We start from the raw sequence: 14,196 nt of genomic DNA, 5'->3' as shown, positions 1-14,196 counted from the left end.
GAGTGACAGCTAGCAGAACCAGCAATATTTAATCTGAAAAGTTACATTTCAAGTAAAAATCTGAGTTTTTTCTCAGAACGTTATGGTAGACTTTTGACACATCATATGTCTGTTTCTCATTTTTGTGTGTGTGTGTGTGTGTGTGTGTGTGTGTGTGTGTGTGTGTGTGTGTGCGTGCAGTGCGGAGCTGTGTGCACCTGCAGGTGTTGGAGCTGGAGCGGGTCCCGGACCTGGGTCTGCAGGCGGCCACAGAGCTCTGCAGAGACGGACTGAAGAGCCTGGAGACTTTAATCCTGACGCACTGTCCTGTCAGCGGACAGGCCGTCCTGCACTTCCACAGTGAGGGTTTCACCTTATATTTACCATATATATTTACCTTACTTTACCTTATATTTACCTTATATCTACCTTATATTTACCTCACTTTTACCACACTTTTACCACACTTTTACCTCACTTTTACTTTATATTTACCTCACTTTTACCTTATATTTACCTCACTTTTACCTCACTTTTACCTTACTTTACCTTATATTTACCTTATATTTACCTCACTTTTACCTCACTTTTACCTTACTTTACCTTATATTTACCTTATATTTACCTCACTTTTACCTCACTTTTACCTTATATTTACCTCACTTTTACCTCACTTTACCTCATATTTACCTTACTTTACCTTATATTTACCTCACTTTTACCTTATATTTACCTCACTTTTACCTTATATTTACCTTATATTTACCTTATATTTACCTCACTTTTACCTCACTCTTACCTCACTTTTACCTTACTTTTACCTTATATTTACCTTATATTTACCTCACTTTTACCTAATATTTACCTTACTTTACCTTATTTTTACCTTATATTTACCTTATATTTACCTTATATATACCTCACTTTTACCTTATATTTACCTCACTTTTACTTTATATTTACCTCACTCTTACCTCACCTTTACCTTACTTTACCTCATATTTACCTTACTTTACCTTATATTTACCTTTTATTTACCTTATATTATATTTACCTCACTTTTACCTTATATTTACCTTACTTTACCTTATATTTACCTCACTTTTACCTTACTTTACCTCATATTTACTTTACTTTACCTTATATTTACCTTATATTTACCTTATATTTACCTCATATTTACATTATATTTACCTCACTTTTACCTTATATTTACCTTATATTTACCTCACTTTTACCTAATATTTACCTTACTTTACCTTATATTTACCTTATATTTACCTCACTTTTACCTCACTTTTACTTTATATTTACCTCAACTTTTACCTTACTTTACCTCATATTTACCTTACTTTACCTTATATTTACCTTATATTTACCTTATATTATATTTACCTCACTTTTACCTTATATTTACCTTACTTCTACCTCACTTTTACCTAATATTTACCTCAATTCTGAAACCAGGAGTGAGTTGAGGTCTTGGTGTTTGGTGTTTATTTAAAATATCACACACGCTGATTTTCAATCTTCATTCACGCCAGTTTACAGTCCAAGTGCCTCATAACCATGCAGAGAGATGGAAAATTGTGTTTATTAAAGGAATTGGTCTTTAATGTTTGCATTTCTAGCTGTAAACCTTATCAAATATACTCAATTACAGTAACATATGTACAGATATGCAGATTTGGATAAGCCAGTGTTGGGGACAACGTGTTGTAGTACTCACATTACTTATTTATGGTAACTAGTAACTGAACGTGTTAGTTTTTCAATTCTTAATTGATATTAATATTTGCACAAAATATTGGCTATCAGCAGCTTTGGTCCAAAAATATTGGTATCGTATCAGCTTTCAAAAACCAGACAGACAAGTCAAACCCAGACAAACTGTTAACCTGTCTCTCTCTCTTTCTCTCTCTCTCTCTCTCTCTCTCTCTCTCTCTGCCTCTCTCTCTCTCTCTCTCTCTCTCTCTCTGTCTGCAGGTGTGTGTGTGAACATCAGGTCTATAGTGGTGGAAATCGCAGTAACTGATTACTTTGAAGAACCAGATACTCAGGAAGCTCAAACCCTGTTCAGAGAAATCCTCAGCACACTGCAGGTGTGTGTGTGCATGTCTGAGTGTGTGTGTGTGTGTGTGCGTGTGTGTGTGTGTGTGTGTGTGCATTTGCTATCATGATACTATAAGGCAATTTGGATAAAAGCGTTAAACTGGAATATGTTACCGTGTGTGTGTGTGTGTGTGTGTGTGTGTGTGTGTGTGTGTGTGTTCCTCAGGTTCTTCAGAAGCGTCCCAGTCTGTGTGACGTCCTGCAGGTTAAAGCCGAAGGATTCTGCTGACCTCAACTTGTCCCACACACACACACACACACACACACACACACACACACAGCACATTGTCAATACAGTGTTTTCACATCCAAAATACACTTTTCTTTAACCCTGATCCTCACACTCACATCCCTTATCCTATCCAAACCCCTTAATCTTAACAAAACACTTATTCTCTTTATTCTACCTTAACAAACTCTTATTCTCCTTAGCTTTACTTTCCCTTAACAAAACCCTTATTTTCCTTTAACAAACCCCTATTCCCTGTTAATAAAGCTGTATTCTCCCTTAACAAAACTCTTATTCTCCTTTAATAAATCTTTATTCTCCTTTAAAACAGCCACCAGTTCTAATAAGGGTTTAACAAAAGCCTTATTCTACCTTAACAAAGCCATTATTCTTATCCTTAATTTTAACAAAACCCCTTATTCTTACCCGGGACCTTAAGCTGAACAAAACCCTTATTCTTAACCTTAAGAATAAGCACAACAACACACACAGACACACCTACTCACACACCAAAGACAATCAATCAACCAATCAATGAATCAACCAGTATCAGTTGCAGATGAGTGCCCATGTCCTGCAGTGAGTTTGAAAGGAATTTACCACTGTGGCCTGTTGAAGAAAAGGATAATTTACCGCGTATATCTGTAATTTAATGATAATTAGAGGTGGTGTGACTTAACGTCTTTATATAATATTTAAAGGTGCTACATGTAGAATTTTACCATCAATAAATCATCATCACACTCATTTATAGACATCAGTATAATGACAGTAAACATCCTCCATTGTTTCTCCTTCACCTGGTGGATCTGGAGGGAAATCTGCTGGATCGAAAACAGGAAGAGGTTCTGTTCTTCAGAGCAAACGGAGCTAAAGCTGAAAGAGTTTCTGGCAGCAGATGGTGGAAGGAGGGAAAGGAAGATGGAGAAATCACTTCCAACATGTTGATCCTCTTCGGGGGGGGGCAGGGAGCAACGGGGCTGATGGGAAATGTAGTCTTAATGTGGAGAAGCACTAGAACTAACAATACTACTGGAGTGAGACAGAGGAGACCGATCAGCTCTATCATGCTCTCATTGGTTTACAGTCATTAGACCAAGAGAGCATTGATTTGATGATAGATTGATATTAAAATGAAAACGGAGCGACTTTAACGAATGGAATCCAATCCAATAAAACTCATTCTTACAAACTGCAGAAGCTCTACTGTCTTTGTGTTGTTGTTTTTTTATAAAAAAAAATAGTATTTGTTTGATATATAAGGTTATTATTGTTATTATTTTCTCTGTTGCATTCATTAATATTTATAACATTCAACCTTTCTAAATTTGTAAATGTGTAAATTTAATTTAACTAGTGCCTTTTATTTTTTAATTTGTACTTGCACAAGTCTTTTGTAACATTATGCTGCTATTACTGCTTTTACTACTGCTTTTATTTATTTGTTTTATTTTTAACTACATCGAGAGAAGCCAGGCGAAATTTCATCGTACCTGAGTATAATGACACTAAAGATCATTCTAATCTACATATTACAGATAAATAAGATGACAAAGTGTGTCAGAAAATTAAGTTGATAGTTTGCTCAACAGAATCAGCAGGTATCACAAGCTCCAATTAAATTCTGTATCACATCCAATGCAGACTGGAAAAACACTGTGGCAGTATGGGTAATGTACAGTACTGTACAGTACTGCATGGAGAAAAACATACAGTGCTTTATCCTTTCGTGTGTGTGTGTATGTGTGTGTGTGTGTGTGTGTGTGTGAGATAAGCCCCTCCAGGTCAAAGGTAAAGTGTAAAGTTTGTCCCGAGGCGCGGCCTGAAACAACAACTGTGTGTGTGTGTGTGTGTGTGTGTGTGTGTGTGTGTGGAGTGTGTTTGACCCCCGTCCCGTTACGCCCCCTGAACACTCCCCCTTGGTTTTCAGTCACACTCAGAAGTGTTAGTGAGCGTCATCACTTGATATGGAGATATGGACCGTAGACAGAAGACTCCTGTGTCGCATAATTGGTGCCTTACACAGATTGAGCAACACATATTTTCCTAACTGGATAAATAAAAACCTAAAAATAATAATAATAATAATCAGCCTAGCATTATTTAAATGAATGGCAAAATTGTAAAATTAATGTTTCTACTCTGATTTTACATCAACTTTACATCATATATTGGGGAAAACAAATGATTTGTTTTTATGTTTTCCAACAGTCCAGAGCAAATAATTGTTTTCAAGCAAAATGTGGCAAATCCACATCAAATCTATTTTTATTTTATTTGCACACACATAAAACTGAATAAAATCCAGATAATGAAAAAAAAATAAAAGATGTGACAGGAGAGGTCAAGAAACCACAGGCTCATACAACAGACCTCCCCTCAACTTAAGGAGAAAAACAAACAATAACAAAAAAGGGGGGAAAAAAAGAAAAAAACTAAGCTAACATAATTTTGAAAAATGCAACAAGAAGCACACAAACTGAGCAGAAAAATTAACGAATCAGTAGACAACAATCCAATAAAAACAGAAATACATGAAAAACAATACAGGGAAAAAGAAGAGAAAAAAAAAAAAAATATATATATATATATATATATATATATATATACACATCAAAAAATAATTAGACATCATGAATTAAATGTGATGACAATTTCCTTTTAAAATAATGCTTTATCGTTCCATATCTGTACACCACGATATCTAAGGGAGTATTTCTTATAATTAAATATCAGCCTGCAGTGATTGAAGTGTAGCCAGTTAATTTAGCGCTATATTATTACATTTGTAGGAAGTTGGCTTCTCCTCTGATCTAATCAATAATTTTGGTATTGCAATGCCTGCTGGGTAATGCCAGTCACCTCGCTTCATTTGGCTCCAACATGGTAATGGGACAACCTCCATCATGGCAGCGGCTCATGTGAACACACAGAAAAGTCACATGTGAATCCACAGATCTGTCATTTGTGAACAATTGTTTTCACGTTGTATTGTGACATCACAAGCGTTAAGTTTTTACTTCAGATACAAAACTTTTAATTCATAGGTGTATAAAATGATATTTTATCCACAGGTGAAATCTTTTTTTTTCACATTTCTCAGCTGCCATTACATGTAACAATATTGGTTTCACATGTGAAAACTTAATTTCACATGCAAAGAGACAATTTGCAGGTGAAAATGTCATTTTCCACATGAAAACCAACATGTGTCCAAAAAGCACATGTGCTTTGATGTCACATGTGTTTTCCCACATGTGACTTTTTTGTAAGGGTTGAGTGTGTAGGAAATAAAAAGTGTGTGACAAATAAAAAGTCAATTTGGAGTTTTTCTTTTTCATTATCAGCTACTTTAAGGATCCAGCACCCAGTTGTTATGGTATTATCGTGAGTTGAGCGCGTTGTATCTTATTATTATTATTATTTTTTTGAGTGTGTAGGAGCCATATTGGGGGGGGGGGGGGGGGGGAGTGAGTGAGTGGGCGTGCGACCTTTAACCCCCAGGGAGAGAGAACGGCACTGAACATGAAGACGTTTTAAAAGAAGACAAGAAGCGATGCAGCAGAGAGAGAAAGAGAGAGAAAAGAGTTAGAGCTGGAAAAGATAAGAGTGGACTATGTATCCATTCAGAGATAGTGTGTGTGTGTGTGTGTGTGTGTGTGTGTGTGTGTGTGTGAAAGAGAGACGGAGCATGAGAGAGGGAATGAAAAGTGACGGCTTGTAAGCAAGGTGTGTGTGTGTGTGTGTGTGAGTTAGTCTTATTTTAAAGTGAGAGAGGGGGAAAGAGAGAGGGAAAGAGAGAGAGAGGGAAAGAAAGAGAGGGGGAGAGAGAGAGTGAGAGAGAAAGAGAGAGAGGGGGAGATAGAGAGAGAGGGAGAGAGAGAGAGAGAGAAGTCTGCTTCTGAATCTCAGTGAGGAGTTACAGGGAAAGTGTGTATTAGTACGTGTGTGTTAGTCCAAGTGTGTGTGTGTGTGTGTGTGTGTGTGTGTGTGTGTGTGTGTGAGATTCTGGTGGTCACCATGGTTTTCCACAGAGGGAGGATGCTGGTTCGCTACCTGCTGCTGTCGGCCATGTTGGCTCTGATCCTCTTCCTCAGCTCCTATTGGCTACGTGAGTTTCCTCCGTTACCGTCGAGTTCAGCTGAAACTGACTTCCTGTCCCGTTAATTATCTCGACATGTCAAACTATTTTCTCACGATTTAATTATCTCATCATCATGAGAAAAAAAAATACAAAATTCTCGAGATCACGAGTTTGTACTTTCATTATTACATCTTATTGTTTGGCTTTCTATATTCTCTAACAAAGCCACACACACACACACACACTAACAAGTCTAACAACAAATACACAGCTTTGGGTCAATACATTAATTGGTAACACTTTACAATAAGGGTCACGGAAAGCGCTTTTCCACCGCATGGTACCGGCTCGACTCGACTCGACTCTACTCTACTCGCCTTTTTTGGTTTTCCACTGGCCAAGTACCAGGTACCAGGTACCATATTACGTAGTACCTGGTATTTTTTTTCGTAGCACCTCCGTCGAGGTTCCAAGCGAGCTGAGGCCAAGGAGGTTCTGAGGCGATACCAAATGGTGACGTGAAAACACTGCAGACCACTGATTGGTCAGAGAATCGTCATCGCGACACGGGACGTATATGCTAACGTTAGCTACCAGGCTAGCGGTTAGCTTACCCTCTTGCGTCGCCTTGAGCAGCCAGAGAGCTTCTGCTGTCTCGCTGCCTTCAGCCTCTTCTGAAATAAAATCTGTCTCCTTGCTGTGACTTAACAGCCACATACAGAGAATCAAGAACACCATCGCTTCGATATCCTCCATAGCAGCTGTGTGTCGCGTTTCATGCGGCGTCGCAGAGTCGCTATGACGACCAGTTTGGGGGGTGGGGCACATTGAGGGGGTACTATATGTGCAGTGGAAAACCAAAGTGGTACTACCAAAAGCGAGTAGAGTCGAGTCGAGGCGAGTTGAGCCGGTACTATGCAGTGGAAACTAACCCTTAACTTAGTGACCCTTATTGTAAAGTGTTACCCATTAATTTAAAAAGTCGTCCCACACGAACGCTGCAGGACTGTAGCGGGACAATAAGTAGAAAATAGAAAATATATGTCCTCGTGTTTCTTGGTTGACGTACAGACATGTAAACGCTGTGGCGCCCCCCTCAGGCCAATCAAATCAGACACATCATTCCCCAAAGGTTTCTCCCTGATTCTCCCCTGATTTCACTGTGGGGGGGAAATAAAACAACAGCCAGAAAAAATACACTATACTGCACTTTTGCTACAGTGTCTGTTTTGTTATTATTTCCCACCAGAAGTATTGAAAGTACAAACGTGAAACAGCTGAAGGCAGAATAATGAGGCTGCACTCTGCTCATGTAGGATAACACTGACGGTTAAAAGTTTAAAAGTTTTCACAGAAACTGGTTTAATATATATAAATGACTTTTGATGGATGAAGTTGACAGATTCATTTATTTTGCTGCAGCAAGTTACACTATGGATAAATGAAAGTATATATAAATAAATAAATACAATTATAAATAGATAAATAAATGTGTGAATAAATGAATAAGTAAATAAATTAATTAATATACGAATGAATAAATAAATATACAAATGTGTAAATATATAAATATATATATAAATGAATAAATAAATAAATACACAAATAAATGTAACATTTATATATTTCATGTCTCATTTAATTTGTGATTTATTTATTCATGGTGACAATTAAGCAGTAAATCACATAATTATTTATTCATTCATTTATTTAAGCATTTTATTATATAATTATATATTTATTAAGCATTAAATTATATAATTATTTATTTATTCATTATTTATTTATTTAAGAATTTAATTATATAATTATTTATGTATTTATATATTTAGTTTTGGCCCTTAAAACCCTCCATAGTTTAAAGCCGTGCAGATGCCATGATTGTAGTTTAGGGATGGGACGATATATTGAAGTTCAATATATCACGATACAAAAATGGAACATGAACGGTGATATCAGCTCCATGTTATTCTGCTGTCAGGAACATGAATGGTGATATCAGCTCCATGTTATTCTGCTGTCAGGAACATGAATGGTGATATCAGCTCCATGTTATCCTGCTGTCAGGAACATGAATGGTGATATCAGCTCCATGTTATCCTGCTGTCAGGAACATGAATGGTGATATCAGCTCCATGTTATTCTGCTGTCAGGAACATGAATGGTGATATCAGCTCCATGTTATTCTGCTGTAGTAATCACTAATGAGACTCTTGACCATCACAGTTTCACAAGCTCTCCATCCAAATTATATTATTGTCACTTTGTAACGACATTTTTAAATTGTTGTTTACATTCTAGCAGCCAATGGCATCGCTGGAAAGATTTGAGTCTCAGAAATAAACAGAATTCTGCTCAGTCAGACTTTGTTGTCGCTGAACTTTTATTGATCACATCGTATCCTGGCTGTATTGATCCTGAACCTCAGATCACGGATCGTCTCGTCTCTGCTGTAATTCTGTTGGTTGATCTTGATCATTTTTCTTTTTTTTTTTTTTTTTTTTAACTCGTCACACATGCAGAAGGCACATGTGGGTTAATGTTTCACAGCAAACCAAACATCGCAACGTCAAACATTATCACAGAAATATGGAAAGAGAAGATGAGACTCACTCTCTCTCTCTCTCTCTCCAGCTCAGGGTCGAGCGAGAGACTGTGAGAACTCCTGGCATCCCTGTCTGAGTTTTTACCACCAAACTGTAAGATCAACACACACACACACACACACACACACACACACACACACACACACACAATCTGTATGGGGTGAAAGGAGAAGTCGGTGGTCTTTTCAATCTCTCTCTCTCTCTCTCTCTCTCTCTCTCTCTCCCAATTCAATTCAATTCAAAGGGGCTTTATTGTCATGGGAAACATACGTTTACATTGCCAAAGCAAGTGTGAAATAAAAAACAAAAAATGTACGTATAATTAAAGATATACTAGAATAAAGAAATGTGTTAACAGAGCTGTGTAACATTGCAACATTGCAATCAAATATATATATCTATCTCTCTCTCTCTTTCTCAGCCTGAGCCGCCATTGGTTCCTGCGGAGTGGGCGGGGCCCTCCACAGCCCCGCCCCTCATCCAGGAGTGTCCCGGCCAATCCTTCCAGGCTCAGCGCCTGCTGCTGTATTTAAGGTCCAGCCTGGGAGCCAATGATGACGTTCTGCTGGAACCTTATCTACAGAGCTGGGAGCAGCTCATCAAGTACACACACACACACACACACACACACACACATCTGAACATACCAAATTTTTTGGCTCACAGGTGAATTTCTTGTAAGAAATCTCATAATTTGCCCATCTATCCTCTCTCTCTCTCCTTTCTCTCTCTCTTCATCTCTCTCCTTCTTTCTCTGTCTGTGTCTCTCTCTCTCCCCAGGTTTATGGAGTCTCTCGGGACGATCATCAGTTTCTTCTCTCAGAAGGTTAGGGACAAGGTTGCCGTGATACAGGAGCTGTCACTCAAGCACAGCAGGGAGGCTCATGGGAAACCGTCTGGACTACAAACCCCAGCTTCATCTGGACTGCAAAGCGGGGTGAGACCGAGAAATTTGATAAAACAGTTTGATAAACTGATTGACAGATCGGTCAGACGAATCGGCAGTCAGGAAACACAACAGAGTCGCAGAGTGGTTACCATGGTTACAAGGGACACGGCGTCCTGTTGGAGGAGTGGCAACAAGAGGAAAGACTTTTTAAAACGTTAAGTTTTCAAGCAAAAGACAAATACACACTTAACCGATAACGACAAGTTTAATGTTTTAAAATTAAAACCAACCCAAAAAAAAAAAGAATGCAATAAAACCGTACAGTAACACCACATCAAAGATCAATAAACCGTTCAGTACAATAAGTTGACCTCTAAGTTCTGTTCTAACACAAAATGATTTTGTCTGATTTTGTCTTTTTCTGTCACTTTATCGGAAAACGTACCTTTAATCCTCCTCTGATTTTAGCCAAGCTGCCTCATTCATGATTGAATTTTTAATTTCCGGCTCATCTGGTAGAATTGGTATGGGCAAATCTAAACCACCGGCGTACCGTTTCTACCGTTACACCGTCCACCACTGCCTCAAACTGTAAGGAGGTTCTCCGTTCTCACATTCCTAAGAAGTTTGTTCTGTCTTGGGAAGAACGTTCTCCACCAAGACACAAGTATCGACTTTGCTTGGATTCTGGGCTTTGGGAAATGCCAAACAAACAGAGCATAACTAACAGGGTTTTTACTCTCCCTCTCCCTCTCCAGGCCTATCATTCGGTTCGTTCCATGGTGGAGGCGGAGCTAAAAGCGGGCGTGGTCGACTTCTCCCGTCGCAGCCAATCAGGTTGCAGGACCCTGCTGAGGCTGCACCGATCGCTCCTGTGGCTGAAGCTGATGTTGGCGGGTCTGGCAGAAGGACCGGATGCTGACGGGCAATACAAAACACCTGGAGAGTTAAGCAGGTAACACTCACACACACACACTCTCACACTCACACACACACACACACACACACACACACACACACACACATACACACATATACAAACTGCAAAATGACTGACAGCACAAGATTTGTTTTTATTCATGTGATGTTATGTTTTAATTGATGAGACCAAAAACAATTTTCCTGCCTTGGCGGGACAATAAAGTTGTATTCTATTCTATTCTAAACCAAATGATCATAGTTTTCAAAGGACAGTAAGCTATACGTACAAACCCTCAATTTTCAAGTTGGATGTGAACATTGTGGACTTTCTCACTGACAGATCTGTGTGTTCGGGTTCAGGCGGCAGCAGCAATGATCCGTCAGAAAACAGAAATTTTGACGGATAAATTTCTGTTTGTTTTGGAATGTGGCAACACACGAACACGTGAAATATTAACACTACTAACCTCTTATAAAATGAACAAATACAACAAATAGCAGGTAAAGCTAATGTAACGTTGGCCAAATCTCTGGTTAGCTAATCTGTTAAAAGTAAAACAGTTAAATAAATTCAACAAAAAAAACAATCATTCCGACATTCTGCCAGGCTTTCTCAGTTAATCTTTGGCTTTGTAATCCTTTGATGATGAGTCGTACAACAAGAAGAAGGTGTAAACTGCATTAATTAGAGCCTCCGCCAGGGTCTTGGTGTTCACCGACATTTTGCCCCAAAACAAACCGAGGAACGCCTCCTCGATTCTAATTGGCCAATCGACCGGCAACGAATCCGTCTGTCCAGAAAATTATGTCAAAACAGATGGAAATCTGATGGAGACGGTCAGCCCTGTCCAGGCAACGGACACCTCCCATTGAAAATGAATTGAAAATGACACACAGAGACAGATATAATGGATCAGTGTAGTTGCTGCCTCCCACTCTGCGTTCACACTGTGAGCAACTTGGTCGATTAGGCTCCAATGGCGTCTCTGTAGCAAGGTTATTATAAATTTTGCATTTTACATTATTTTTTATTTTTATTTCGTTTTGACTTTTTGGTTTCAATTTCAGTTTTAATTAGTTTTTAAAGCAGGTTTGCTAGTTTAGTTTGGTTTTTATTTTTTGAAAATGCTTTTTATTACTTTTTATTAGTTTCAGTGTTAGTTTTAGTCTTTTTTTGTAATATGGGGTATTTGTCAGGAGCGAGATTCAAAAATTCAAACTCCTAGGCTTATGTATGAAATAAATTGACAAAGACGAAAACTAAAGACATTTTCTCTATCATTTTAGTTTATTTTAGTTAGTTTTGTAAACACACAATAGTTTCAGTTAGTTATCGTTTTTTTGTAAAGCCTCGTTTTTATTTTTATTTCAGTCAACGAAAAAAAAATGTCACACCTAGTTTTCATTATTTCATTAGTTTTCGTTAATGATAATAACCTTCCTCTGTAGGCTTTTCAAACGGTAAAACATTTTAAAAACATTTCACGGAATTACAAAGAATGGAGGGAGCCGACAGAAAGTAAGCAGATGCCTCGTGCGATCTTATCAGACAGAGTCAAAGTTGGGCGCTCAAACACAAGTCACATGCAGGTCGAATGCCACAAGGTCCAATGTTGCATCAGATGAGAAGTGAAGAACTGCGACTCCAAAGCGTCAGATCTGAGTCACATGGGAGGAAAACCAGAACTGGGGAACTTTCGGCTTCAGTGTGAACGAAGCCTCAGTCTCTCTCTCTCTTTATGTTTCTTTCTCTCTACCCTCCCCCCCTCCCCCTCCCCCTCCCCCTCCCCCTCAGAGAGGCCTATATGGTGGCGTTGGCCCCCCACCACCCTTGGGTGCTCCGCCAGGCCGCTGAGCTCGTCTTCCTCGCTCTCCCGGACAGGCAGTTCTTCCTCCGGCTGGTGTGTGTGAGGAGCGAGCGGGAAGCCACGCCCATCCTGCACACACTCATCCGCGCCCTGACGCTGGTACACACACACACACAGCGCATCCTGGACAAACACAACATGCTGGAGCTGCCGTGACCACGGACACACACACACACACACACACACACACACACACACACACACACACACAAAGACACAGATGCACACACAAACACACACAGAAACGTGCGTACATAAATATGAAATGTATGGAATTAAAACACAATAAACAGTCATATACAACCCATCTACACCTCATCTGTCTGATCTGTTGCTATTCAAATAATTACTGATAGTTCTTAATATCATTTTTATTACTATTATTTTTATGTGTGACCCACAGACTTGTGTGTGGACGATCAGATGTTTTCATTCAACCTTTATTTAGGTAAAATCCCATTGAGATCAAGATCTGATTTGCAAGAGAGACCTGAATTACATTAAAAAAAAAACATTAAAACTAACAAACAATTCATAAAAGTAACTAGACAATAAAATAAAAACAATAAAATTCTGTAAAAATAAAATGCAATAAAACAATACAGTGTAATAAAAGCATTAAGAAACGTAAAAGACAAAAACAGTTGTAACAGAGGAGTCGGACCAGAGTTAAAGTATCTGCCAGACAAGATCTGTAGCTGTGAAAAGAGACAGTGAGCAGGTTCAGAGTCTCCAACCAAACGTTATGTGGCTTTGTTGAATACTCATTTCTGATTGGCCAATGAAGGCATTCTGATGTCCCTTACTTCTGAGTAACAGTCTGCTGTTTCACATCTAATCATTTCACGCTGCAGTGAAGACATCAGCTCCATTTGTAATTAAATTACCTGGCGCCACCTTGAGGGAAAAATATGTTACTACAGACAAACAGCTAACTGAACTGTAACCAACCAAAAAGATTTTGGTTGGTTACAGTTCTGCTCCAGTGGAATGATGAAATGGTGAAAAAAACAAATCTAAATATAACCAAAATAACCTAAAACAACATGAAACGGCAAGTAAAGTTGTTTATAATGTAAACACTATACAGGTAAACAGCATCCTCCATCAAATGACGTTGATATTGGCGCTGGCAGCACAGCCATAGGAACTGACTACATGATGATCTTAAATCATCTGGTAAAATATGAGGCAATCTTAACCTTTGTGAGAACACACAAGTTTTACAAGGATTCATGTTTGTGAGTGTGAATTTTACAAGAGCTGACAGTAGTAAATATGACAAAAAAAACATACAGTTTGTAAAGTTGGTACAACAATCTAGAATAGTCAAGGTTCTCCAATTAGACACTGCAGTACCTTTTCCAGTATCTGTGCTCCATCCAACACAACATTCAGCACAAAGAAACAGGATGTGAGTGATTCTTTGCGTGTTTTGAGGCAGAGGCTCTGAATAAAAGCTCTGTCACAGGCCCTGCACTGCAGTGTTTGACAAGTCCAGGTATCAC

At 38.6% G+C, this 14,196-nt stretch overlaps 2 protein-coding genes across 2 annotated transcripts in view; both read left to right on the top strand.

Moving 5' to 3' along the window:
- The window catches only part of LOC139667390 (F-box only protein 41-like), a 16,988-nt gene extending 14,668 nt beyond the window's left edge, over positions 1 to 2,320 (top strand). Inside the window, exons 15-17 of the mRNA XM_071546842.1 lie at positions 181 to 339; positions 1,966 to 2,081; positions 2,258 to 2,320. Coding sequence (XP_071402943.1) covers positions 181 to 339; positions 1,966 to 2,081; positions 2,258 to 2,320 — 338 coding nt within the window. The remainder of the gene's footprint in view (positions 1 to 180; positions 340 to 1,965; positions 2,082 to 2,257) is intronic.
- A 4,020-nt stretch (positions 2,321 to 6,340) lies between these two features.
- Positions 6,341 to 12,844, top strand: LOC139667392 (ceramide-1-phosphate transfer protein-like). The gene is made up of 6 exons (XM_071546843.1): positions 6,341 to 6,431; positions 9,039 to 9,103; positions 9,432 to 9,613; positions 9,791 to 9,947; positions 10,658 to 10,854; positions 12,616 to 12,844. The coding sequence occupies exons 1-6, from the start codon at positions 6,341 to 6,343 to the stop codon at positions 12,842 to 12,844; spliced, it is 921 nt and encodes a 306-aa protein (XP_071402944.1).
- The last annotated feature ends 1,352 nt before the right edge of the window (positions 12,845 to 14,196 follow it).

The sequence above is a fragment of the Centroberyx affinis genome, unplaced genomic scaffold, assembly GCF_046629955.1.
Source record: "Centroberyx affinis isolate AG114_WGS23_722 - 3 ecotype Tasmania unplaced genomic scaffold, CSIRO-AGI_Caff_v1 ptg005488l_1, whole genome shotgun sequence".
NCBI lineage: Eukaryota > Metazoa > Chordata > Actinopteri > Beryciformes > Berycidae > Centroberyx > Centroberyx affinis.
Note: the sequence above shows the minus strand (reverse complement) of the source record. Positions and strands in the feature narration are given on the sequence as shown.

Bases quoted from the DNA above. Each gene is read 5' to 3' on its own strand.
- LOC139667392 (XM_071546843.1), top strand. From the start codon at position 6,341: ATGGTTTTCCACAGAGGGAGGATGCTGGTTCGCTACCTGCTGCTGTCG. The intron at 9,614-9,790 runs GTACACACACAC...CTCTCTCCCCAG, and splicing joins AGCTGGGAGCAGCTCATCAA to GTTTATGGAGTCTCTCGGGA. The intron at 9,948-10,657 runs GTGAGACCGAGA...CTCCCTCTCCAG, and splicing joins CATCTGGACTGCAAAGCGGG to GCCTATCATTCGGTTCGTTC.